The following is a 26,452-nucleotide window of genomic DNA, read 5'->3' as shown; positions in this document are numbered from 1 at the left end:
GTGTGATGTGGATAGATACATCTCTGACAAATACAGAGCCAAGGAAATGGTAGAGTCCATCATGCAGAGGAAACAATGATCTTGAGCATGTGCAGGGTTGATACTCGCTTTGGATGCAGGAAAACTCTGTTGGGGGGGGTGGAAAAGAATAAGGAAACGTTAAAGTGATAAAACAAATAAATAGTATAGCGTATGTATATCAAGCTACCTTCCGTGTCACTGTCTATCGCTAGATACATAGGTCTTTCGCTTCGTTTCCAATGCAGGAAAATGTCAGTCACTCGTTAGTCAAAATATTTAGGCGTATCTTCATTCAATCTCTTCGGCCACTCCCTTTGCTTTCACCTCTTCAATAATATCGGAGCGGATAGGTCGTGCTTTGGACATTTTCACAGCAGACATGATGGACGGGGCATCATGGAAGATCTGGTTGACCTCTTCCAGAGATCGGTTCATCGTCTCCGGGTAGAATAGGTAGACTGAAGGAGGGATGAGACCACCGATAACGGTAAATACAATGTAGTAACGGTAGCCGATGTCGGCGATCGCGGTGGGAGTGATCATTGCCACGACGAACATCCTAAGCAGAGAACAAGCATTAGTTATTTTCCATTTCATAACACCACATCACCAATTCTTACCATAGCCACTGGTTCGCTATTGAAATGGATTGCATGGCGACTCGCAGGCGGACTGGAGCAACCTCAGCAGGGTAGAGGAAGTTCGCCCCCAGAAACCCAACGGGAAGGAAGAAATTATACACGAAGATAAAGAGGGCCGAGATAATAGACGCGGTATGGTTGTTTGTAAATGAGTTGGAGACCGTCAGTGCCAGCATACACATAGACATGCCGCCGCCACTGATCATGAACGCCGCGCGGCGTCCCAGTCGGTCCACAACATAAAAGCCGACGAAGCAAGAGAGGAATTTCCATGTCAAGGCACATGCGGCAAGAATTTTGGCTAAACTGGCGCCCAACTGCAGGTTATTCTCAAAAATGATAGGAATATAGACCGAAATGAGGGTACCACCGCTCATTTGCTGAAAGAATTGCAAGACAACACAGAGAAGGAACCGGTAGAAGAGCTTTTCCTCGCCCATCGTAAAAATGTCTTTGAGGCCGAGTGTGCCGCTTGTGGATGATTCCTCCAAGGAGATCTCGATTCCACGCAATTCGTGCACGATCTCGAGTGACACCACATCCATCTGCCTAAGATTGGCAAGTGTCTGCTGTGCCACATCCGATCGGTTCTTGAGAACAAGCCAACGAGGGGATTCTGGAAGGAAAAAGATGCTGCTCATGATAGTTAAAGAGAAGAGTGCAGGGATTGCCAGCGATCCCCGCCATGAAGCGGACTGGTCCTGCATATGATAGAAACCGAAGTTGATCCACTGAGTCATGGCGAATCCGAACGCGATGAACATGCCTGTCAGTACCACATTGCGGCCTCTCTTATCGGCCGGCGAGCACTCAGACTGCCAAACCGGCACTGTAGCGCTCAGCATGCCCACACCCCACCCAAGGATCACCCGACCGACCGTAAACTGGGCAAGAGAATATGCTGAGCATTCTAAGGCTTGGCCGATTAATGCAATGCATGCCCCAACAAAGATGGACCGACGACGACCGAGGATGTCACCAATCCAGGTACAGATCAGGGACCCAAAGAGAGCACCGATAGTGTAAGAAGCCACCACGGCACCTTGCACTGTGGCATTGTGAGACTTTTGGACGCCTGTGGTGTTCACCGTGTCAATCTCAGGGAACTGCTTGACCCACGACGGGAAGTCGGTCAGGCCTCCAACGCCGGACTGATTGTATCCAAAGAGGATGAACGACGGACAAACGACCAAGAAGATCTGAGCGAAGCGAAGTGCTTCGCCCTGCAACATCTTCAAGAGAATTTAACAATCGATGATTTGAACCGACTGGATTTGATGGGAAACAAGAGCTGAGAGTTGGGAAACAAAGGAAATAAAAGGAATCATAGGTAAGCCTTTCCTATCAGACCTCTCCCAGAAAAGCCAGAGGCATATCAGCCGAGGTGAAGGGGGGGGTGTGCAACTCTAGGAAAGTGGAGAGAGCACTCGTTCCTCCTCCTACTGGGCTTACTCTATTCCCTTCTGCCATCGTCTCACAACACAGGATATCTCCGAGACCCGCAAGTGCGAGCCGTCCTGGCTATGGGAAAAAAAAAAAAAAAAAAAAAAAAGAGGCAGCGCTTGCTAGAGAAAAGCATGAAAGCTTGCTGTGTTGAATCTTAACCCTCCAATGACCACGGTTGAAGGCCGGGGCCAAACCCACTTGAAGTGGAGCGCCCCAAAATGCTTAGCACTGCCAATCCGTCATTGGCTTGCCGTAGGCGCCTTGGCCCCGAGATGACATCCGTCGACTCCGATCACTCGGGCGTCAAGCCAAGCTGAAACTGAGTACATGACCCGATACCGAGCCGAGAATTCATTGACGCGGAGAGATGGTCAACAATATCCTCAGCCAACTGGCCTTATTTTCGGGCGATAAAAGAGTCATCTAGAAGACGAGCAAACCAGGTAGATGGAACAAGTTGATGGCAGTTCTGCTAGTTCTACTCCATGGTCCGTACGTGGCCCGATTCTCGGGTAGTTTGGAGCTCTCCGCACAAGACACCCCATGGACCTCCACACCGTCGGTATTGGCCGCCGGGGTAGCTCGCATTGAAGCAACGCAGAGAAGGTTAGCCGTCCTCGGAATCTCGCCGAAACGGTTCAACGACGGACGTTGACCGATGCCGTCACCGGATGGGTGGTAGTTATCAACCAAGATTGCGCAACTCAGATTTGGACATTGGACATTGCCGCAAGATATGGTAACCCCCACATATTCCCTTTATGGCGTAAAGAGAGAGACGCTCGTTGAATCCAAAAAAAAAAGACAATAAGCCACAGTGGGGGTGAATCAATGTAATGAGTAAGGAACTCGGGAGGGGAAAAGGAGTGAAGTGGAATCTTTTTGCATCGTTTGTTTGGCGGGCAGGTGTGGTGAAACTCATGTGTACTGAACGGTAAGGCGATTGGCACGGTATCAGCTCATACATTCTCTCCATAGGTACATTCACACCAACATATAACCGTCGCCTTTTTGTGTTTCGCTTCACAACGCGTCTCCTATAATACTTTATGCAGCCTATCAACTAAGACTTAAGTTTCCCAGCCCTCTCGCTGTTGAATGGTGCACATGTTAGTCTTGGACACACTTATATTCTTTATTGGAGTGTCGGATGTTTCTGCCAAATACTAACTTTAGAAATTATGGCCAGGTCAATCAAGGTGCAACTCATGATGCTACTCTTTATATCTATCCCATTTGCAACTCCGCGACCGGTAACCTGATACTACCTATTTTTGATCCACGCCAATTGAATGAACTTGACTTGCCCTTCCAAAAGGAAACACCAACTGCTACCTCACTCTCAAGGCGTCTTCTTATTCCGCTGTCTAATCACATTACCATACTTATAGAAAATATACGGCACGGGTGTCATCAGAACGGAGATACATCCCAACAATGTCAGAGACCAATGAACCCCTAGGTTGCTATACATCGGGATCGACACGATGACCATCGCACCGGCCGCGATATAACGGAAGAAGGTTGCACTCACTAGTGCACTGGCGGCAAAGAGCTCATAAGTGTCGATGAGGTACATATAGGTGGAAATGAAGATCCCCTGGACAGAGAATCCGAAGGCGACCGAGGCGACCAAGGGCGACCAGTAGGAGATGGACGGATAGCTGGTCCAACCCATCCAGAAAAGAGAAATCGGCAGCCAAGGAGCGCCGTACATAGCGAACCAAAGTCGCTCTTCCGGTGGGAGGCCATCGTGTCCATTTTCTCTGGCCTTGAGGAGTCGCTTCTTATATGAAAAGTACACATGAGGCACCATGGAGAAGGCAATGAGGAATCCTACGTTCATGCCGATGAACGTCAAACCCACCGACCCCTGCGTGAACCCGTATGTCTTGCCGAAGATGAACTCATAGCCCGTTAGGAAGCCGAACAGTACAATGTAGACGACGACCAGATACATGGTGAAGAGCGCGACCATAATCTCGCGAAAGAATAGATTGAAGGGGCGCGAGCAGCTGTGCATTAGCCGAGTGACCAGTGATGTCTGGCGCAGTTCGAACTCCGCCATGAACCGCTGGTCGCCGGTGATTTCACGCAGTAGTTTCGCCTTCCACTGCAAAAGTATGGGACCATAGGTTTCTGGGACGAAGAGAAAGATGGAGACAGTCACGAGCGCTGCCATGAGCAGCGTTGCCCATTCCGTCCAGCGCCAGCTAATGTGCGTGCTTTGGCCAATGAAAGCGCCCACCATTGGGGCGAGGAACGGCCCTAAGAAGGATAGCGTACAACAAATCGGGAAGGCGTATGTGCGGTCGATGGGGTCAAATATGTCAGACATGCTGCCGCCAAAGGTGGTCATCGGAGTACATCCGAACAGCCCAGCTAGAAAGCGAAAGGCAAGCTGCGCACCGAAATTCGGGGCTAGACCCGATGCCATTGTGAAGATCATAAGGATCGACAATGTCACGATGTACACCGGATTCCGCCCAACAGTTTCCGAAAAGGGAGCCGCTACAAGAGAGCCGACGCCAAAAGCGAATAGAAATAGTGCAGTGGCCAGAGATTCGGCAACCTCACTGACTCCAAATGCTTCCTGCCCTTGTTTGATCACGGTGGAGTCGATGGACGAAGCCCATCCGACAAGCAGACCCGTTGTGCCAACTATGCCCAATGTCACCCATTTCCGTCCTGTGGACCAATTCTTGGGGTTGAGCTTATCATCCGGCCCATCAAAACCAACAATGAAAAGTGTTTGCGTGTCGATTCGCTCAACAATTTGCGATGCGCGCCGGAGGTTAACGCCGGGAACCGTCACTCTTTGGCCGTCATGTAGCACGATTCCAGGCGTTGCGAATGGCGAATGACCCTCCCCATTCATGGAATGGATGCCTTTCTCCAACCTGGCGTCATCGGCATCCTCTAAGATATCCCCGGTCGGCTGTACATGACGATCACCGGCTGCGGCATACCGGCCGTGCAACTTAATGCTTTCTTGCAGGTCCCTGCGCATGCGTCGATATTGGAGAAAGGACTGCATAATTGCGAAGCGCGGAGAAACTGAGCAGAACGAGGAAGTGTTTTCTTGGAGAGACACAATTATTCGAGCAACATTTGTCTGAATGTTCTCTTTCACTGGCTAGAATAGTTATTCTTTCCGGGAGTATTTATTTCCAGTGGTGCTGTCGTTGCGTCAACCCCGAATTCCGCCCTATCCGACTTTCCCGTCGCGTCCGACATAGCCGCTGAATGGCTTCGAAATTTCTCATTCGGAACCAGGGAAAGTCAAAGAACATACAGATGTTATCCCAGCTCATAGTGTAATTTAAGTAGAAATAATTAGGTATTACAATATTTGTCTAACACTATAAGTAGATGCGTGCGGACACTGTTCCATCATACAATCAGTCTTGACATTTCTGTATCATCTATATCTCTGGCCACTATATTCGCCCTCGTCAAAGAAAGGTACCTGTGTGTCTAGGAAAACATTCCAGTCCCAGTCAAAGTTATCCGGCAGGCCTAGGTCACCAGTCCCTCCCAGCCAGGAAGAATCGTTAAATGCAGCGGAAGTCGTTGAGTCTTGTTCGGTCACCCCTGGGTCTTCTTGTTGCATACTGTCTCTCAAGAGAACCAAATCTCTTTCCTTTTTGTTCTGGGATAGGCGAACCAGTGATTCTATAGTCTCGAGGGCTGTGTGAAGGGTCGGCGTGCTGTAATGGCTGGTTATGACCCTGAAGGAGCGCAGCGCGGGACCAACGTGCGAAAGTGACTCCCTTGTGTCAATAGCCAGCAGGATACAGAGAAATTGAAAGGGTATATTGGCAACGTGCCACCATGGACAGTGACCTTCCGCCAGGCGAACTGCTGCATCGAGACCGTCATTGCCGAGCCGGATGATACGGGTAAGAATGTCGTTCGAGATATTCGACGAAGCAACTCGCAGACGACGATATATCGTGAGCGCCAGATTACTTTGCGAGAGTACCAACGCATCGTGGGAGAGCGTGAGGCGCTCGACGCGGCTGAGAGCTTCTTCAAGGTCAGACACCTTGTTGTTCTGGTCGGGATCTAGGCGTTCTGAGATCTGGTACAGGGCGATCAGATCCGTGGTGAAGTCTCCCGTTCGCGGCAACGGTGGCTTGCAGGAGACGCCTCGTAGAATGACACGGGATCGGCCGTATTCATAGGAAATCCACGAATTCAGCACAGTGGCAACCCAGAATAGCCGGCGCTGACTCTCATCGTCATTAACGCCGACGTCTGCAGTATCCGAATACACCAAGGACACCAGTTCAGGGTCCTGATGAGCTCCGATGGCCTCAATTATGTGCATGGTGGAACAACTGGCCATCCACGATGCGTGGGGGCAATTAGTGCTTCGGAGGTAGATGGTCCGTAAGATCCAAGCGGTGGCATGGTGCAGGAGGGTTGCTTTTGAAATCCGGGTGGTCTCCAACATCTCCTTCGCCGACTGCACCAACAGTCCTTCTTTTGGATGTTCCTGATGCCCCGAATACAAGGAGCCCAATGCTGCAACGCCACAAAGAACGGGGTCATAGCTGGTTGCAGTTGCAGAATCATGCCATCTAGCAATAACCTTTTGCCTTAAAGCGTCGGGGTCCAGTACTGCGTACACGGGATGTATCTTCTTTAAATAGTGGCTAGCCAAGTCTTCCATATCCTCTTGTGAAATCAAATCTGCAATATTGGTGAAGGGCCCCAAAGGCTCATCTCGTGGACCTAAATTCCAGCTAAAGCCGTATACCTTGGGTGCGCCTTGAGGATTCAACCTCATACCCAAGAGATGAGGGAACGCGGTGCCTGAGTTGGCCTCCATGTGTTCTTGATTAGCATCCGCTCTGTCGGAAAGTCTGGGTGAGTCCTGTTCCTCACTGGGCCCTGCTGAATTCTTGGGCACCGCAGGTCTTCTCCGTGGATGAGGTTTGAAGGTGCACTGATACTCGTATCGCAGGCAGTAAGTGCAGGGCTCATGCCCGTCGCATTTCCGCTTGCGCAGTTTGCAAGTTTCGCACGCTCTTTTGGCGCGTTGTCGGGTCCTTATCCGACCGGAATCATCGGTATTCAACGACATTACACTGCACTACAGGGTTTTTCCGGGGCAAGAGAGCTATCGCAGTCGATGGTGGTCTATCAGTGGGGGGGTTGGGAGAGTGAGAATGAGAGGGCAAAAGTACGGGGAATCGGGAGATCGGAAGGAATAATTGCTAACTCCGAAGAGCGGCTCCAACTCTGCAACCACTTGATAACCCTAATTCGGGATCCCGTTATCCCCCGACGGCTAGTATCTCCTGGGATGTGAATCCTGAAGCGATGATACCATACCTGCAAAACTATTATGTCTTCTGCAGAGTGCACTGTCCACTGCAAAAGGTGGAACATCCCGACTAGCGTGCATCGCATCCTGCCTTCCACCCTCTCTCCCATTGGTCCGTGTCTTGCTGGTGAATCACCGTGGATGTGACATTATCAAGTGCTGACATGCACAAGACGCTCGAGAGGTGTTTTAACCCTCATCTATAGTTGTCGACAATCATCTTTCCCGACTTTGCCGCTCATTCCACCTCATCCGTTCTTCTCGTATTGGACACGGCCGATTTCAGGATGCATACATCACTATCAACAAATGTTTAGGTTACAATGATGAGAAGAACATCCTTGACACGACCCACCACCGTAAGTCAGGATACGACACTGAGGAAAGGATATAAGTCGAAGGACCTCTTCTGCATTGGTCCTCTTCTCTTCAGAAACCAGTCCTCTAATCCTTTAACTGAACACATATCATCTTTGAACTACAATAACTTGTCTCTCCAAAATGCGGGTTTCGACACAGCTACGAATCGGTATCGTTGGCGGCGGCTGGAATGGCTGCCATCTTGCTTTGGAGCTGAAGAAGCAGGGCCACCGAGTGTCCTTGTTCGAGCAGAAGCCAGATATCTTCCAAGGCGTTTCCGGAAACTTTGGCATCCGCTTGCATAAGGGGCCGCACTACCCACGGTCCAAAGCCACTCGCGATAGCTGTCGCGAGGCCTTGGAGAAGTTCTGCGAGACATATCCCGACCTCGTTGTCTACCACGAGTCCGCGATCTATGCTCACGGACAAGCGGACGCACTTGGAAACCCATCCAAGGTCTCTGATGACGCATTCAGGGAGGTTTGCTACGAGTCTCCTGAATGTACTACGCTTGATCCGGAGGCCAGTGGCTTTCAGGGTCTCCTCAGTGCGTACAATCTAGACGAGCCTAGCGTTGCTATTGGGGACCGGCTCCGCAACGCTTTCAAAGAGAAGCTGGGCCGTGCGGGCATCTATGTCCACCTCAATACGACGGTTGATCGCATCATCCACACTGGGGACACAAATCGGATCCAGACCGGAGACGGCCAGTATATCTTCGACGTGGTGATCAATGCCACCGGCTATACTAGCCTTCTTCCCCAAAACATTGCGGATGCCCTCCCCGTCGACATCGGTATCACCTATCAGACCTGCATCGCTCTCGTTTACGAAGATCAACAGCCACAGGAGAAGCCACTCTCCTTCATCGTCATGGATGGCTGGTTTCCCTGCGTAATGCCGGCAATCGACTCAAACGAGCCCTTCCAAAAGAAATACATTTTAACACACGGCAGCTACACCATCCTCGGGTCATTCGACCGTCACGAGGAGGGTCAACAGCTTTTGGACAATCTCGATGACGAAGGCATCGAGGCCCGCATCAAGCCCCTCTGTGAGCGGGAGATCACCCGGTTCTGGCCCGGCTTCCTCGATCGGTTCCACTATCGCGGCTGGAAGGGTAGCGTTCTGGCCAAGCTGAAGACCACTTCTGAATTCCGAAGTAGTTTGACTTTCGAGAAGGACGGCGTTATCCATATCTTCCCGGGTAAAGTGAGCAACGTCGTGACGGCTGCCGAGGAAGTGATTCCTCTGATCAATGACATCGCACGTCGACGACACGGTGTGGTGCGAGAATGGAAAGGAGTGCGTTTCACCGTGAGTAGCGCCTTCCACACGCACGGCGAAGAAATTGGCGACAAGCCCGGATTGGGCGAACACCACACCAGCAACCTGCAGACCTATGTCTCACTGATCACTGCCAACTAAGTGGGTATTCGGGGCGACGGTTCTAACCGACAGGTGGCTATGTATGTAGCCCTAATTAGTTCTGGATCACTATAGATAGACGCTCTTAGACGCTAGAGAATGTGACCTTCGGAGTTTTGGCGAATAGAATATCGTTATCTTATATTATTCTGCATTATCATTAACTCTAAGAAAATTTATCACCAGCCTAAGCTACCTGTCTTTCTCCACACAAGACTAACACACCCTCCATTACTCCTTCAATGTATCCCTACCGCACAACATCAACGAACCAAGCACTAACCGCGTCACACCCTGCATCGACCGGCGGCTTGGCCGCGTATTCATAATATATTCCACGGACCAGGCCCTATAGGACACATGTTATAATCTATGTTCAGTACAAGTTGCGTATCGACCCAATCACTTCTCGTCCGGCACACAGCAAATCCAGCCTAGCGGCGATCAACAAAACGTTAGGGCTAGCTCTAGACCTTTCTGCATGTCGGTCGACCCGCCAGATCTGCAACAGTGTGGGTCAGCTGGTGGCAACGAAGCCGTAGTTAACATGGCTTCGTGTATGCATTAGCTACAGGGATGTTAATCATGTTGGGTCTCCTTAATCTCGTTGGTTGTCTCGGGGCTATCACTGCGTGGTTCTTGTCGTTGAAAGTGCGTGGCTTTATAGAGTACCATGGAACATGATCCTAGATTTCTTTCGGTCTAGTGGAGTTTAACTTCGTCTACACATGAGGAAAATACAACCCCCTTAGCGTGGTTGTCTGTGGCATACATTTATCTATCTTAGTCAAGCAAACATCGTGACCAACCATGTTTAACAGGTCAAGAGGCCTTGGCCTTATCTCCCGCTACCAGTGTGCATTCTCCACCGCAAAGCACAGGTTCAGACGATTGCCGGCGGCACGCTCTGAACAGTAGATTTCCAACCTCCCGGGCTTTACCTTTACCCCTGAACTATTTGCTAACGGTATGTAGTCAAGCTTAGGCAATTGGTGTTGGAGTGAGTCGTTGCTAATACGGGGCCAGGGTTACGACCGTACAGTATTTCCGAATGCCTTGCATACAGCCGGTCACAATGGCAATGGTTAGCTCAGGTAGGTTCCCCATGCATCGCCATGCATCGATCATAAGAAAAAGAAAAGAAGCGGCCTACTAAGTAACGGAATCCACCAGACGAATGCCCACCACGCGCGAACTGACCACGATGCAATTAATGAGTGCGATAACCGATAAGCCAGAGTGGGAAAGAAAGGTAAGATCGTGACCCAAAGTGACGACCTTGAAGCCAACTATAGTAGATTTTCGACTCACACATTACCGCGAAATGGACCACTGAGATCATGAACAGTGGTAAGGACGTCACTCCCAAGATGATGGAGTGGATCCTGGCCGAGCTCAAGTACAAGGCGAAAGTCTTAAAGGAAACCGGGAACGTCACGGTGTATGACACAGGAGTCATTAAGTCCAACACGGCCATCCCAGCCGATCTACAGGCCGCGCTGTGTAAAGCTGTCTTGCCTCTTGAGCAGGTCCCGCGGGAGGAGAAAGACTACCACCCCGGTTCTGAAGACAAGGTGGTTAATCTTGTTCACCCCTCCCTGTACCCGGTTATCTATGGGCGTAGTAAGATCCTCCAGGATGAGCCAATCGGGATCGATGACTGTTGGTCATAGTCGGGACTGGCCGAAACCCTCCCCGTGTCTAAGGAAGAGGAGACCAACTACGCGCCTGATAGGGAACGATACTACTGTGAGGGGTTCAAGCCCTACAGTGCGAGGTTTCAGTTGCTGCCCTGCGATGTGGATTTCCGAGGAGACGATGAATGTCGCATAGTGTCGTATATCAATAATCTGCACCCAGAGCGGCATCGCGATCTCTACAAGGTCCTTGAGAAAGTAATAGCCAAGACAATTCCTTTATGGGACAAGACCTTGGACGAAGTGGAAGACTCGCCAGATTACAGGATTCCATACAAAGAGGCCGAGTATCTGCCCTGCTCGGTCCCGGAACCCGAATATGAAGATAACGGTGAAGATAATGATGACGAATTTCACGAAAGATATGAAGAATGGCTCTCTAGTAGGCCGATCGGGAAGCCTGAGCCAATTGGTGACTCTAAGTCAAAGGGCGAGGTGAAATATCCCGATCCTGTCCGACTTCGCCAGCAATTCCGTGCTCAGGGCCTGCAGGTTATTGTCAAATTGGCTAACATTGAATTAACCCCTGATAAGCCACTATATGATGGGGGCTCGTGGCACATAGAAGGGCAGATGGTAGACCCTTGCCCGTGAAATGTATTACCAATGCAACCCTGACTGGAGGTCTACAGAACGAGCACATCTGTGCGACAGGAATATATTACTATTCCAATGAGAACATCACACAAAGCTCCATCTCATTCCGACAACGTGCAGAGTTCGACAACTTCAGGGTCCGCTATGAACAGGATCAATTTAAATTCCTCGAGGTCGTGTACGGCTTCCCAGAAACCCGTGGTAACCAGGAGGGTCCTCTAACACAAGAGTTGGGAAGTGTGACATGCGATGAGGGACGTTTGTGGACGTTTCCGAATATACTTCAACACCGTGTTAGCCCGTTTGGATTGGCTGATAAGACTAAACCGGGCTACCGCAAGATCTTGGCGTTATTTTTGGTCGCGCCGCAGATCCGCACCATCTCCACGGCTAATATTCCACCGCAGACGGCGGACTGGTGGGACGAGAGACAAGGCCATCGCCGGGATCTGACGAAGAAACATGTGGACAATCTCTTGCCGGTGGAGCTAGACGGCTCACCGATCACGTTGGAGGAGGCCAAGAAATACAGGCTCGAGCTCATGGAGGAGAGAAGTGTCCTAGGGAAGGAGAGGAATAAGAGGTATGAAACAGGGGATCTCTCTCTCTCTGTGAACATTGATAGCTTGTCACAGGTATGAACTAGAAAGTCAACGCAGATGCCACAGCAGCATGTTCCGAAGAGGACTTTTCCACGATTTGTATTTCTTTTTTACTCTTACAGTGGGTGCTTGTACATGCGACCAGAGGGCCCATTCAAAAACATACTGATATACGAGCTTTATATGTAACCAATAATCAGCTCAGCATCTCCAACACGAACTTGATAATACCGAGTCTTATAGTGCCAAGCGTAAGCACTATTCCCAGGCTGCAATTTACACTGATTTCTAATCAATTACCTAACCTAAGGCAGCCACAAAGAGAAACTCACCAGGGTAATTTAAATATGAAACCACTAAGTTTCACACCGAGAAGGGATGAAGAACTTAAAGAACACACCGAAGAAATCACAATGGCAGTAATCAAGACAGAAATCATCTCCGACGCAATTTGCCCCTGGGTACGTATACCAACCGTAGCAACTACTACCGCAACTCGACTAATAAATCACCAGTGCTACATCGGATATCGCACCTTGCAAAAGGCAGTTTCCGTGTATCAAAAGACCTACCCCGGCGGTTCACGCGATACAATAGAGGTTTGGTGGAAACCGTATTTCATCGACCAAGAACCACCCAAGGAAAGCATTCTCACACAAGGCAAGTATTCCGTTCTACGCTAAGCGCCAGAACAGAATTCCCGCCATGAGCCAGTGCTGATCTCAGAATAGACCGTATGCTCCGCCGCATGGACCCGAAAATGGTAGCGGCGGCCCAGACACGTCTAAAGCGCGTTGGTGCCGATGCCGGGATCTGCTTCCGCTTCGATGGGTATATCGGGTCGTCGAGACTAGTGCATCAGCTCCTGTATATGGCTGGGCGGGAAAGTAGTGAGCGCCAGTGTCGAGTTTCCGAACTCCTCTTTCACTATCAGTTTGAGAAGGGGGCTGATATTAGCCAGTTAGAAACGGTGGTTGAGGTTGGGGTCCAGGCTGGATTGCGTGAAGATGATGTTCAGGGCTGGTTGGCGAGTGATGTAGGAGTGGTGGAGCTTGAAACTGAAGCTAAGCAGGCTAGGGCTGATGGTGTTAAGGGCGTGCCTCATTTCGTTATCGGAGAGAAGTATCATTTGGAGGGTGCTGCGGACATGTCGGAACTTTTTGAGGCGTTTGTGAAGGTTAGAGAGGAGCAGTAGAGGTTAGGACAGTATTGTAGACGCCAGAGCCGTTCTTCGTCTTAGGGCTTTGTGCCATCACTCGTGGTACTTTTGTCTCGGGGAGCTACTGCACGTATGGGAATAGCGCAGAAATGCTTTACTACATCGACATTGCATGTTTAGGCCCGCCGGAAGTAGCCTCCAAGACAGGCCTAACAAAGGACTATTTTCCTAAGCCCGTTACGTTACCCAGCCATAGAAGCCCTCATTCAATCTACGATCCACAAGACCATACAGCTTTACCATTAGTTCACATGAAGCATCATCAATACCCAAACGCCACGCACTCGAAAAGTCTTTCAAGTCCCTTTTACAGATACAATGTGTCATCGAAGGCATTGGATCCACCAGAGCTTGTAAAGTAGAGGTTGAAAAAATACCCTGGAAATGCCATCCTTGTAAACCCTGAGGATCCGACCGAAAGGAGTAAATGGCAGCGGAGAGCCAAATATCGATTCGGTAAACATTCCCCTCTCATCATTTCGGCACGGCACTGAAAATAGAGAAGCACAGACAGCCACTGCTAGTGCTTATTCTCTACACATTGGCCACTTAGGTAGGCTAAAGTAGGCTACATCTGTCGGGTCTCGGCCGGCGAAGCATGAGGAGTAGAATTTCAATCAGGGATGTCAATCCTTTGTGCCATTTATTTAATCCCTGGCGATTACCAGTGGAGTCGTTATACCTCCACTTAAGGAGTCCAGTCTCCTCTCGAGAGGCCCAGTTTGGATCCTGTTTAACAAGAAAGTAAGTAGATCCTTTCATTCCCAGTAATTCACATCCTTTGATTTTCTATAGGAACCTCGGTACATATCTCCATTTGATAGAGTTAGAGACATGTGCTCTTATGTTTTATAGTGCCACTTTGCCTCCACTGCGGCTCGTACCATATCCATCAGCGTAGCTATGAATTTTGAACCAACCAGCTGACTTTTCAGTTCAATAGGTTAGAGCAATGCCATTCTACTAGGACACATAAAGCTTTGACAATGTCTACTTAACGATAGATGCTACCGGCGATACCACGCTCGAGTGAGTTGGATTTAGGTATCCGAGACTCTCACGCCAAGATTGACAACCAGGGATTCCTGTGCGTAAGCAGGATCTGTCCTGATATAGCCTATGGATCAAGATCCTTGGTGCCGTGGGCGTAGTGGCAAAGTGGTAGGAGGGATGATCAAGTAAACTAAACTGCTAGGTCAAAAGTATTGCAACACCTGAAATTCCGCACCCGAACCCCCTAATTTCAAACCTCGATATCTCAACGGATTCTGCATACTTTGAGCTCAAAATCAGTTCTATAGAATCCCCATTTCATTATTTAGTATACCAGCCATGTGCTTGGTATACAGCCCGAACCCTGCGTGGCCAGGATAGAACTAAACGATTTATAACCTCCTGATCAAGGTCATTCCACACAGTCTGAATACTCTGCTTAAACCTCTCCATATCAAGCTCTGATATTCTCTCTAGAAAAGACTCCGGATAGAGCTTCTTTAGCTTCTGCTCAAGTAGATTCCAGAGGTTTCCAATAGGGTTAAGATCAGGCGAATGGAGTGGCCATTCAATCACCCAGATTCCATGCCTTTCAAACCAAGATTGTGTCTTTTTAGATATATGAATGCGCGCATTATCTTGCTGAAATCTAGTGCCTGGCTCGTAGATTGGTATAAGGCCTTTTTCTAAGCATTTAATATAGGATTTGCTTGAATATCCCTAATTTTAGCTATTTTGTCCTGTTTCAGTACTACTAGTTCTGACCGGCCACTATTCCATATAGAAGCCTAAATCATTATAGAAATACTCTTGCCATGGAGCTCTAGATTAATAAGATCCTGCCTGTAGGCCTTATTTGCAAAACAGAATATATTTTGACTAGGATTATTGGGGTCCTGTTGAACTGAACAGTTATCTGAAAACATGATATGGCTAATATCATTGCATTAAAGCCACGTACACGCGAACTGATAGCGTTTTTTTTAGCTATATCAGCTGTTAAAGCAATTCTTTTTTTGCTTTTTTATTTTTTTATATAATATTTACGTAAAACGCGCTTTAATATTGACTTTGAGATACCTTCAGGAGTGCTGGCAATAAGTGCCGCGTAGCTCATTCTAGGCCTTTGACAAATTATTAAAAATATATAGCATTTAACTGTAGGACTGAGCTTTTCAGGCCTACCAGAGCAAGCGCCTGATACTAAAGCTTTACATTGTTGAAAGCGTTCGCGTGTTCGATAGATAGTAGAGCGCGCAACCTTGAATTTCTAGGTATTTTCGCCTGTCTATAGTCCTTCAAGTAGAGCAAAACTTGCTCAGTAGAAAGCTCAGATCTAGCCCTTCTATTTCCACTAATTTCGGTTCCAAAAGACCTCATTTTGGTTGAGTGGTAGGCGTTTGAAATTGTTGATTTATTTGACGCGGTACGCGTTGCGGGTAGGTGTTGCAATACTTTTGACCCACTATTGTATGTAACATGTGGATTGCCAATGTCATGACCGTTGAGGTTCCACTTTCTGAGTTGCCGTATACGAGTCCAGGGTCCCTGTCAAATTGGTGATCGACAACAGTGGCGCACATCTAGTCTCAAGGAGGTGTATGATACGCGCTGTGTAAGATAGTCATGTTGCCGCTGTAGGCGAGGAGAAACTCGGGAGAGTATCATAACTCCGGCCGAAATTGGGAGTCAAATTGAAGTCACAGTCTGGCCTTGCTTTTGTACGACTTCAGCCAGGCTAGAACGAGGCCATCCTTGAACTTTGCAGCAATCATATCGCCATCTGCGGGGTATTGTACTTTCTTTAATACCATTCCTCTAACTCTGGCTCTTCTTCCCTGTTTTGAGAAATAATAGTCTATAAACGTAACCATGGAAGGCTAGAGTGCCCCGTATTCTCCATTTCAGGATTATAGACAATATTGGGAGATTTGCCAATAACCAGCTATTACCTAACTCTCGTGGGCAATGTTTACTTCTTTCATGCTCCCTCGACTTGCATCAGTTACAAAGCTAGATGTAACAAGCTAAATGGAATATTTGAGGGAAAGAACACATATCATTAATACTCTGAAAAATGATATCTACACACAGATGAACATGTGCTCCGTCTAGAAATTATACAACTGCATTTTCTAAACAGGTCCTATTCAGTAACCTGCTTCATTAAGATCCACATTATGCTCGAATCTCTCAGCCAACCATTCTACAGAAAGCGAGTTGGGTTTTCTAAGAACACTTAGTTCCAATTGGACCATTGGGCCATGCATGTATACACACATATGTTAGGAAAGGAAAGAAATGTTTCACATATGGGGAGGTCCGCATGCCATGGATAGGCTTTTGTGAGGGGGCTTCATGGGAGGATGAGCCCAGGACAACTATTATGGATGCTGAACTGACTTTGATATTGTACCGCCAGTCCAGTATCACTAGATAAATCAGCTCTACTTTAGAATATCATTTGTTTGATCATATCATACGAATGATAAAGTCGTAGAAGAGAGCATACAATACTGGTATTTCGTCAAGTAGCTCATTATGCTAGTACTCGATACACTATTTTCCTATTAGTATAGGTGTATATGCCTTCGTCTCTCCTCACTATCCCTCTCCACAACATTAACACTTGTAGACCATCACAAGGCAAAATATATATGTATGCATTTTCATATCGAGCCTTGCGTCTAACCATGTTTAATTTATGCTTGTTCTAACAAGAAACGCATCTTTTCAAGACTTCACGCGTTCTTTCAACGTTTTTCAATGAAAGGGAGCATGTAGGACCTTGAGGATCTTAGTATGGCCTTGCCTATCTAAGCGCCCTCGCCTACCTTCTGATAATTTTCTAGTTGAGTATTTCAGGCAGTCGAATTTATCATTTTTTTGTTTTATATATATTTCTACAGGTTATGAGCCCGGAGCCCCTATTTTCCGGAGCTAGTATACTATCTTTCTTACTTTCCTATTTAGACTATACTGAAGCTATCCAACTGCCACCGAAATGGTCACTAATCGCCTACCTCTGCTAGATCGCCTCCAGCCCCTACTATCTGGCTCTACTCTGACAAGACTATTAATTCCAGTACGATAATACAATCTGCTAAGAGCTGGCTTATATGCTGCTTTTTCTACTGCCTTCCAGCGCTGGAGAGCGGCGCCCTAGCTTTTCTACTCGGCCGCCAGCTGCTTTGGGAAGATTTCCAGGTTTCCTAAGCACTGTTCCTCGCTCAAGAACACTGTATAAATGACGTTCTATAGGATACCTAAAACTCGCCTGCAGATTGGCCGCACTTTGCTCGCTCGGTAGAAAACGCCCTTGGCAAATCTCTACGCCTTTAGTCTTCCACACTTTCCGGATTATACAAGTTCCCTAATTGGTAATTTGTTTCAGCTTCATTCTTGCTTTTCCTTAGCTCCTAGACTTAGGTAATTGTGTTGAATAGTTCTGTGATTTTCATTACGCCATTTTTCAATGTTGTTTGGTGAAGGGGGGCCTGTAGGACCTTGAGGGCCTTCGTATGGCCTTGCCTATGCAAGGGCCTCACCTACCCCTCAGGCCTTTCTGGTTGAGTAGATTATATCGTTGAACTCTCTTTTCTCCATTCCATACATATTTCTACATGATATACAATCTGCACATACTCACCCCACCGTAGAAATATACAAACCACACATCTACAGTCGATCCCACACCAACCCCCAACATACATACTCCTTCAACAAACCACAAACCCCTCCCCTCATATCATAAAATTCATAAAGCATCCCAAAACTATCCATACACAAGTCGAACACCAAACCCATTACTATACAAAGGCCACGCCGCCCTCAATTCCCCTGGCAGTATCTTCTCCCCTTTCCACCCAATCAAACCCCATAAACTAAAGACGGTACGCAACCCCTCCCTAACAGTCGATTTACCCAATAAAAACCCTGGCTGACTCATCCCAAGCCCCAAAAACGCCAAACGAACCAACCAATCAAGCACCACCAACCCCTCAATAACCAACAACTTAATCGACCAAAAGCGTTAAAAGACCAAGATATAAACCCTAAGCTTGACTGCCCGTAAAGAGAAACAATATTATACAATCTACCATCATATAGTACATCCATGGCTCTCCCCCGCACAATGACAGCAATGAGTACGAGACTATCCCCGATTCCCGTCGTGGTGTGTGGGAGAACAACCCAGATCGGGGATATAGTTAGGGAGGTGTTGAAACCTGAATATGAAGGTATTTCTTTCTTTTTATTTATCTATCTATTTTATGGTTTGCGGGGTGGTGATGGTTAGATAACTTACTTATATATGGACTGATTTAGTGACGCATTTGTTTCTTTCGCCTGATATGGCCAAAAGTGAGATTCCCGCTTTACTGGGAGTGAAGGGGACTACAGTGACAGAGGGAGAGAAGGAGAAGTCGCCGGCGGCGGTCATCTTGGGTGGGGGGTATACGCAGACTGATCTGGAGGAGATTCGCGCGGCGAGTCAGGGAGAGGGAGCCAAAGCGGTGGCATGGGTTAAGGTCGATCCGACGAAATCGCCGCCCTCGTTGCCGGTGGGACCTGAGTATGGGAGGGCTGTGGCGAAGAGGACGAAGGATCGGTTGGATGAATTGGTGCGGAGTGGGAAGATGAATCGGGATGAGGTGCATTTGATTTGATTTGCTTTCTCATTCTTTTCTGCCTTTAAGATTGGGGGGGGGGGGGGGGGGGGGCAGGAGTCTATGTATGGGATGTAAATATTGATTGGTATTATGGTGGTATATTTGCAGATACGTTATGACAAAAACTAAATCACACCCTCATCCAGTGAGCGTATACGTTTAGAAGTCACGGGCTGAGGCCTCCTCGAGCTGCTGGTGAGCGTGGCGCTTGGCCTTCTCCCTGTCGAGGAAGTCGAGACCCTTGGACTCGAATTCGCGGTCGATGAAGGCACCGGCGAAACCGGCGAGGATCTCCTTAGCGCGCTGGTGGCTAGGGGGCTGGCCTGTGATTACTCTCACGTTAGTACAGTCTTCGTGCCCCAAACAATGAAGAAAAAGGAAACGCACCGTTCCTGGCAACATGGTCCTCGTAAGCTTTCATGGCCTCGAAGGAAGCGGCACCGGCAATGAGCTCGTGGCTAAACTTGGCCTTGTGCTCCTCGCTGCCGTTGTAGTTCTGGAGCTGCTTGTAGGACTCAGCCTGCTCGCTATCGTGATCTGGATGAAAAACCCAAGGTCAGCATGAAACGGAGAGAGAGCAGGAGGGGGAGAGAGGCGTACCGAACCAACCCATGGTAAGCAGTAGAAAGTGTGTACGAAGCGAGAGATATAAAGAAAAGATTCTGATTTAGGGAAATGAAAAAGAAAAGAAGAGGGGGAGGGGTCAAGGAGGGGTCTTATAGCAGGAATGCCTTGTGCCTGCAGTGAGACCATTAGGGTAATTTGTTACTTAATGCGGTCCACTATGGAAGCTAAGCTTCGCTAAGCTTTGAAGTGGTTCTCGTCGGTTGGCCTCGGCTATGCTCCCCTCTTATTATTGGACACGTATCACCAATTTCCGGGTGGGGACTCGGCTTTTACGGCAGTTATTGGTTGGTTAACACGCCATGGCTGGCTGAAATGGGACCCAAATGGTAATCCTACAGAGAAAGGAGTGAGATTTAGAACCCTGTGAGATCTAACCCCTCACTATGGAAATCTCAGTACCGCGGAAAGCGACTCGCCGATTTGTTTACATCTTTTTCGGTTGATGCTGTTAGACACTCCGCGGGCGCTCACCTGTGAGCGAAGCTAGATCAGGTCCCGCCGCAAAACGAGGCGTCAAACCAGCGTGGACCGATGGCAAATGAGCGGAAGTATATATAGGATATGACGCCAAAGATGGGTCCATTTGTTCCAGAGGCACCAGTCACCGCCACTTCATCCCCACTGCTGCGCCCCCTGATAAGAGGACACTTAGCAAAGACAAAATCCACCATCTAGCAGTCCACCTTGCCCATGAGCAATGGTCACCAATGTCAGAAATATGGCAAGTACATACACTTACCGATATCCCAGTGGGAGAAAGGTTGAGGACTTTCTTGTGACCGTCCTTACCAACCTCGATCATGACATATCCTGTCCCGACCCATTGAACCCAAACAGCATATCGTGAAACGACACGTCTCCACAATGAGGCCGACGGAACCCCCATAGGGATTCCCAACTCCACAGACCGAGACTCTCCCGCACTAGCAACCGGAGGAGACCACGTATCGAAGGTCAAGTCGTAATTTCCCTGCGTGATAAAGCTCTGGATGATCATGTCCATATCGAGCTCCGCAGTCTCAGGGTCGGCCTGAGAAACCGGGCTAAGGTCAATGGGGTCTGTCTGCTCAGTGCTAGGAAGCAATGTGACCGGTGTGGGCATTGGATGAAGACTATCTAGAGACTCGTTTTCTGCGGAGCTACTGCGGCTATTGTCCCGTTCTAAAGTGCGATGAGTCCGGTCAAGCGAAACAACCATCCGCTCCATCAAGTGGATCACAACATTCTTGGCGCGTCGAACAGCCCAATTCGTATCCTGGTTCTCGTCAAACGCAGACAGACACGTACGTAGGCTGGCGTGGACCTGGCTGTCCCATTCCCGCTGGACGGCAATCCGCACTAGGATGGTAGCCGCCACATACAGTATGTGGCGTATGAAATCAGATAAGGAGCGCGGCAGGTGGAGAATGTCTCGTTATAGTCTTGAAGCAGCTTAATGATGGCTTTGGCAGCCGTGGTGCAGGTGCGGAACGAGTTAATCGCAGTGGATGGGACCGTATTGTGGAGATGACCTTCCGCCACGAAGGGGCGATGGAGGAGAATCATAAGCACGTTGTATAGCGCTAACAGGAAGAGGACGTGGGGCGGAGGGGTATCCTGAGGACCGTCGAATTTCAAGTGAGATGGGAGCCCCTCGTGCCATCGCTGAAGGTCGAAGTCTAACGTGGTCAAACTGGACACCATTTCCTCTGGTACACGTTTCGGGCTTTTCTCCGAGTACACTTTGTTGAGTATTGCATTCAGAATGACGGACAACTTGCATATCTCTATGAATGTGGAGACACTGTAGGCCGGAGAACCTGGATATCTCAAGCCAGGGTTACCAGGGTAGGCAAACGGGGTCCAATGCTCGAGCTCTTCGTACCGATCGAGGAATGTCAACGGGACATTCGTGTCGAAGACTTGGAAACTCGGCGGTCGTCCTTGGTATAGCGACTGGACCTTGTCGACAACAAATGCTCCCCAAAAGACTTGTCGTCTGATCTCCAAATCTTCTTCGGACAACCGACGCATATTTATTAAAAAGGGCGCATCAATGTGCATTCCCAGATCAATGATCATCCTAAATGCGGTGCCAGCCTAAAGCCAAGCTAAACTTCGTTCGTCACCCAGAGCAAACAGCGAACTGGTCATTACAAGCAAGGCTTGGACAGTGGTGATATCGCTCCGATCTAGGGCACTGCCGAGCAGTTCCTTCACTCGCCTTCGGTAGCGCCAACCCGCGGTGCGAACATCTTCGGGATTCTGACGGACTTCTAGACGGGGACTGAACTTGGAGGCCGCGAAGTAGATCGCGTTCAAGAGTAATTTGGAAAAGTATGGACCGCCACAAGCCATGTCTCGCATGAAGGCCGGGCGATAGGTATTGAGGAAATATTGACGATTCCAGTGAAGCGATAATAGATGCATGCCCAGATCCGACTCTTCGCCATCAAAGTCCAATTTCCCTTGTTGGGAGTTCAGGATCTCCATTTTTCCTGTTATCATTTAATTAGCTCCTTGTGCCTGTGTAACATGTGGTGTCACCTACGCTGATACGCGGCTTCGCCCATCAATCCTTTCTTGATCCACTCGCGGGGCTTCTTCGGGTCAGCCACGAGACTTTGAAGCACCCGCTGGTCAGTCGCGGTATCATCAAAGAGGGTACTGGTGCGGCCATGATAGCTGGATTCTCCATTCGGAGTGATGAAAATTCGAGAAACTGTGGAATGCGTAGTCTCAGGCTGACCAGGCTCTTCGACCGCCGGTAGAGTGGCTGGTGAGTTTACTCCTGTTCGCGACAGTTTCTGCCCAGGCGATGTTGCAAGGGCACGTATCTCATTGTCCAGATTATGTCCGTCAGCTTGTAGTCTTTGTCGCAGTTGATGGTTCTCTTCTTCCAACTTTGAGAGCCGACGATTGGATGGTCTGCGTCGAATCGATCAGTAAAGATCATACATAGACGGCATAGGTTCGGGGCACGGTACCTAGGCTTCACCGGTAGCGCAGTGTAGACGCAGTCTCTGCTATATGTTCGACAGTTGGCACAGATAGGTCGCTGGTTGTGGCGTTTGAACTATGTATAATTAGAAGTAGGGCTCTAAAAGAGATGAAAGCTGGGAAACAGCGCTGCTAACCTTTCTCTGTCGGCAGAAGACGCAAGCCTGAGATGACCTTCGCCGACGGTTGGCTGATGTGGGTATATTGCTCCCATTCATGATGTCTGTATATCATATCGTGTTTGAATTACAGGAAGGGGAATAGTAATACTAGTCACGGATGAGGAGTTCCCGCGGGATCATATGATGCCCTCTTGACCGCGACCTTGTCAACATTAGCCTTTAGCCAGTGTAGTGTTACCCTGGACGAGACATCAAGAGAATGAGGGGTCAATCGTGATACTGGTGGTACTCTGGGCCACGGCATACTTAGGACCGTCTACGGACCCAAGGAGAGTCTAGACATGACAAGTGTGGATGATCAGTTCTGACTTCACTCTTCCACGAAGGGTGTATAGTAGAATTGATAACTTTACGGAGCATAACTGTTATACACATAAAGCTCTCTCAGATAACTAAAATCGAATGCCGTTGATCTCATATAACCCTAATCCATGCCACTGCCCGAATAAAGCGGAGGAAATACCAAATAGCTTCAAACCCTGGATGCTCATTCACTCATCAGTAAGACAGTAGAGCAGAGGACGGTGGAAGACAAATCTCAGTCGGGCAAGGTACTAAGCCAGTATTTCTTTGAAACATCAATTTTCTCAGTCTCCTTGACTCCGGGCTTTTTCACGTCTTCAATTCTCTCGGTCTCGCCCTTCTCACATTCTTAAGACAGATATGAGCATAGTTCTCATCCCGATGCATTTGCGACTTCCGTCTTCCCCAGAATGTCCCATGCGTTCCCATTCGAGTTATCGGCGGTTACGATTCAGACCAAGCCGAGGGACAACTTACATGGCCACAAAAGAATCGTCCCACAAGCATCACTGCCTCCCTTCCAGAGGAGGCAACTTGCATAACTGATTCAGTGCAAAAGGCCAGGCCTGCCAGTGTGAGGGTAAACCTACGCCCAAAGAAATCACTCACCAGGGCAGACATCAGAGATCCGAAAAAGCAGTCCGCCTGTAAAAGAGACACAATGTTGGCCGCGAACGTATCTTCGATAGATTTAGACGTATGCTCTAGTCCAAAGTTTCTGTAGCTTGTTAGAGTGAGGCATCGCCAGATATCGTGGAGTAATGTCTCTTTGGGACCAGCTGACATCTTAAACGAATGCAATTCAATGGAGGTACCGATGAAGGCCATGTCGTAGCCAAATAGAAACGCTCCCATCCAAGTAACAATCGCTAGAAAATACACCCGTATAGTAAGCATCTTCTCAGTTGTATCAGTGACAAAAACCAGCGTGTTGTCTTTTGATGAAAAGCCGCATGATTGGTGTTATCGCTTGATTTACTCGTAGATAGTCCTCGTTAATCGATTATGCTGTAGAGCAAAGAAACAATCGAAGATAGAGAGGCACCGAGAGGCTTTTCATTTTGAATGCGACCCGAATGACATACATGGCCAGGAAGGTTATTGGCTCTTTCGCTGACGAATGTGATCGCACGGCATCCCGCGGGCCAAACATTCCCGCGGAGGAGATTCTATGGATATGATATGTATAGGCGCTTTTCGGGCAGTATCACAGTACGACATCATTGTCCGGTGAATAGCCCGAGAAGCATATGCAATTTCGCGGCGTAATATAGTGACTTCTACAATTGTCCTACTCGCAATTTTAGAAACTTACATACCAGGTTCCAGTTCAAAGATTCAAACACTGTGGAGCTCCAGGGACAGTAGACTAGCCACGAATATGCCGATCAAACACTGCTGCGAGGTAGATACTGAGTCTACTTTGATGCCGGAGATTCTTAAGCATGTCTCTCACGCCTCCAGTTCAATCCGAAGGGGTCTCCTTGCGGCCTGGGTGAGAGCGGATACGTCAAAAGGGTTATTCATCCATGAACATGACCTCCCTCCTTCCAAGGGCCTTGGGGTCCCGATCCTCGTCTCTGCTCTAGGTTCTGCGGAAGCAGAGAAGAGGCAGCTCAACGGCATCAGAGGTGCGACTTCGACCACTTCAAAGGTGCGGTGATTCGCAAGTCCAAAATACCCATAGTAGATGTTGACTATACCTTGGTCCAAGTCGCTCCGGACCAAGCTCAGGTCGATATGAACGGAAGTTGTGGAAACATGACGTCCGGGTTCGGTCCATTTGCCTTGGATGAAGAACTCGTAAAACTGACAGGATCGGGACAAAGAACAGCGAGCTCGCCTACCACGCCATTTCTGTTTCTTTCGCCTTCTGAATATATCCCCAAATTTTGGCAGGTGGACATCAGAGTGTTCAAATCGAACACGCAACAACTCCTAGTGGAAACCGTCCACGTCACGCCGCGCCGGAGGGGAAGTATTCCGAGGACGGCGACTATAACACTGCAGGTGTCCGCGGATTTGCGAGCCCTATCCGGATGACTTTCATTTAGCCAGGCGGTAGCATGACAGGAAGGTTATTCCCCAGCGGAGCCAAGCAAGAAATGCCCACCGTCAACTCAGCGCACACTCCGACACCATTCATGATTCGGGCCAGTCTAGTAAATGCCAGAAACCCTTTCGTGTTCGTGGACTCGAGCAGCATGCCCTCGGTGTATTGTGACGCAGAACCTGCATCCTCTACTTCGCTTAGAATCATCGAGGAGATCTGCATTGCTGGCGCCATGAGGTTTGGTTTAACTCGAGACACTGCGATGGCTAGCCAGGTCAGAGGCACTCCTAAGAGCGCGCTTCTTTCTCCCGGTCGATGCGAGGCAGACACAGAAGGTTATGCTCAAGAACCGGATATCGTAGTTCTGCCATTTAGCATGCGTAAACCTCACCCCAGCCTCCAGTTGACCGGAGCTGTAAGTATCGGCACGGCGCTAAGCATACTGGGAACGGTCACATGGGACCTACGGCACTTGAGAAATCCAAGTATCAACCACGATACCCATCGGGGGTGAGAAGCCACGATGATCAATCCAACTTTTAGCACGGTCCAGTGGTTGTTCAAACACCCTAGCGGGCTAATGGGCGTAGAAACGAAGTTAGAGATGCATCGCAGCCGGCAGAGATCGGTTAAGAGCGTCAGTGTGTTTCGCACTGTACGACGACTATTTGAGGGGAGAGTTTTTTTTTATCACCTGTAGCCAACGTGTAGTAGGGGAAGAAATGTGAAAGATCGAGTTAAGCCAGCAAGGTGTGGTATACCAGTAGTACTATCAGTCAGGTAAAGACACCATGGAGGTCTGATAGTGTTCACGTGGTGATAACTCAGGACCACACGGCGGCCTCAGGCCAGGCACCCCTGACGATCGACGCGCAACGATCAGCAAAACTTAATTGCTGATCATCGCATCATCGCGTGTTCATTACCCTACCCCGTAGACTCGTGGTCGGATGATCATACTATTCTGTAGTAGTGATCAGTGTGCGTTTTGTTTTTAATTTTTTTTTCCACAAATTTTCTTCCCTTATTTCCTGTTTTATCATGTCCTTTTGTGGCACCTTCTAGTGCCAAATTCACGTCACAGAGGACGTACTAGTATAAAAAGCATGGCCGATTCACGCTCATCTCATTGATAAGAATGCCACTTAATTTTACCAGTCAAAGATACACCAATGTATGCATAGTAGATCCAGAATATGCGAAAATTAAATCTCCCATAGCGCCGACGAATACCCCTATCCCCAGATGAACTCCGAAGCTGCGTCCCAAAAAAAAAAAAAAAAAAAAAAAAAAAAA

At 48.7% G+C, this 26,452-nt stretch overlaps 10 protein-coding genes across 10 annotated transcripts; 4 read left to right on the top strand and 6 right to left on the bottom strand.

The window, feature by feature from the left end:
- Nucleotides 1–150: 150 nt before the first annotated feature.
- On the bottom strand, nucleotides 151–2,132 carry BDW43DRAFT_321730 (general substrate transporter; the record flags this gene model as incomplete). The annotated part of the gene is made up of 3 exons (XM_032049393.1): nucleotides 151–580; nucleotides 642–1,885; nucleotides 2,115–2,132. The coding sequence occupies 3 exons, from the start codon at nucleotides 2,130–2,132 to the stop codon at nucleotides 310–312; spliced, it is 1,533 nt and encodes a 510-aa protein (XP_031896675.1). The 3' UTR covers nucleotides 151–309.
- Nucleotides 2,133–3,450: 1,318 nt separating this feature from the next.
- BDW43DRAFT_302799 (MFS transporter) lies at nucleotides 3,451–5,145 on the bottom strand (the record flags this gene model as incomplete). The annotated part of the gene is made up of 1 exon (XM_032045306.1): nucleotides 3,451–5,145. The coding sequence occupies one exon, from the start codon at nucleotides 5,143–5,145 to the stop codon at nucleotides 3,451–3,453; it is 1,695 nt and encodes a 564-aa protein (XP_031896674.1).
- A 384-nt stretch (nucleotides 5,146–5,529) lies between these two features.
- Nucleotides 5,530–7,262, bottom strand: BDW43DRAFT_321727 (uncharacterized protein; the record flags this gene model as incomplete). The annotated part of the gene is made up of 1 exon (XM_032049392.1): nucleotides 5,530–7,262. Exon 1 carries the CDS (start codon nucleotides 7,198–7,200, stop codon nucleotides 5,530–5,532), a length of 1,671 nt encoding a protein of 556 aa, XP_031896673.1. The 5' UTR covers nucleotides 7,201–7,262.
- Nucleotides 7,263–7,933: 671 nt separating this feature from the next.
- On the top strand, nucleotides 7,934–9,231 carry BDW43DRAFT_321725 (uncharacterized protein; the record flags this gene model as incomplete). Its single annotated transcript, XM_032049391.1, has 1 exon — nucleotides 7,934–9,231. The coding sequence occupies exon 1, from the start codon at nucleotides 7,945–7,947 to the stop codon at nucleotides 9,229–9,231; it is 1,287 nt and encodes a 428-aa protein (XP_031896672.1). The 5' UTR covers nucleotides 7,934–7,944.
- Nucleotides 9,232–10,435: 1,204 nt separating this feature from the next.
- Nucleotides 10,436–13,322, top strand: BDW43DRAFT_314481 (uncharacterized protein; the record flags this gene model as incomplete). Its single annotated transcript, XM_032047811.1, has 7 exons — nucleotides 10,436–10,483; nucleotides 10,530–10,838; nucleotides 10,905–11,504; nucleotides 11,561–12,108; nucleotides 12,504–12,588; nucleotides 12,643–12,791; nucleotides 12,854–13,322. 7 exons carry the CDS (start codon nucleotides 10,436–10,438, stop codon nucleotides 13,320–13,322), a joined length of 2,208 nt encoding a protein of 735 aa, XP_031896671.1.
- Nucleotides 13,323–18,694: 5,372 nt separating this feature from the next.
- BDW43DRAFT_314480 (uncharacterized protein) lies at nucleotides 18,695–19,009 on the top strand (the record flags this gene model as incomplete). The annotated part of the gene is made up of 1 exon (XM_032047810.1): nucleotides 18,695–19,009. The coding sequence occupies one exon, from the start codon at nucleotides 18,695–18,697 to the stop codon at nucleotides 19,007–19,009; it is 315 nt and encodes a 104-aa protein (XP_031896670.1).
- A 123-nt stretch (nucleotides 19,010–19,132) lies between these two features.
- On the bottom strand, nucleotides 19,133–19,994 carry BDW43DRAFT_287210 (DUF3759 domain-containing protein). Its single transcript, XM_032043124.1, has 3 exons — nucleotides 19,613–19,994; nucleotides 19,400–19,549; nucleotides 19,133–19,335 (listed from the first exon to the last, which is right to left on the bottom strand). The coding sequence occupies exons 1-3, from the start codon at nucleotides 19,623–19,625 to the stop codon at nucleotides 19,172–19,174; spliced, it is 327 nt and encodes a 108-aa protein (XP_031896669.1). The 5' UTR covers nucleotides 19,626–19,994; the 3' UTR covers nucleotides 19,133–19,171.
- Nucleotides 19,995–20,437: 443 nt separating this feature from the next.
- BDW43DRAFT_302795 (uncharacterized protein) lies at nucleotides 20,438–22,836 on the bottom strand (the record flags this gene model as incomplete). The annotated part of the gene is made up of 7 exons (XM_032045305.1): nucleotides 20,438–20,496; nucleotides 20,564–20,946; nucleotides 20,997–21,718; nucleotides 21,776–22,116; nucleotides 22,170–22,546; nucleotides 22,606–22,694; nucleotides 22,756–22,836. 7 exons carry the CDS (start codon nucleotides 22,834–22,836, stop codon nucleotides 20,438–20,440), a joined length of 2,052 nt encoding a protein of 683 aa, XP_031896668.1.
- Nucleotides 22,837–23,501: 665 nt separating this feature from the next.
- Nucleotides 23,502–24,242, bottom strand: BDW43DRAFT_175360 (general substrate transporter). Its single transcript, XM_032038793.1, has 2 exons — nucleotides 23,888–24,242; nucleotides 23,502–23,821 (listed from the first exon to the last, which is right to left on the bottom strand). Exons 1-2 carry the CDS (start codon nucleotides 23,998–24,000, stop codon nucleotides 23,548–23,550), a joined length of 387 nt encoding a protein of 128 aa, XP_031896667.1. The 5' UTR covers nucleotides 24,001–24,242; the 3' UTR covers nucleotides 23,502–23,547.
- Nucleotides 24,243–24,529: 287 nt separating this feature from the next.
- On the top strand, nucleotides 24,530–26,018 carry BDW43DRAFT_302794 (uncharacterized protein; the record flags this gene model as incomplete). The annotated part of the gene is made up of 7 exons (XM_032045304.1): nucleotides 24,530–24,692; nucleotides 24,758–24,906; nucleotides 25,003–25,044; nucleotides 25,077–25,115; nucleotides 25,158–25,666; nucleotides 25,700–25,793; nucleotides 26,004–26,018. The coding sequence occupies 7 exons, from the start codon at nucleotides 24,530–24,532 to the stop codon at nucleotides 26,016–26,018; spliced, it is 1,011 nt and encodes a 336-aa protein (XP_031896666.1).
- Nucleotides 26,019–26,452: the final 434 nt, after the last annotated feature.

The sequence above is a fragment of the Aspergillus alliaceus genome, assembly GCF_009176365.1.
Source record: "Aspergillus alliaceus strain CBS 536.65 unplaced genomic scaffold BDW43scaffold_48, whole genome shotgun sequence".
Classification (NCBI taxonomy): Eukaryota; Fungi; Ascomycota; class Eurotiomycetes; order Eurotiales; family Aspergillaceae; genus Aspergillus; species Aspergillus alliaceus.
Note: the sequence above shows the minus strand (reverse complement) of the source record. Positions and strands in the feature narration are given on the sequence as shown.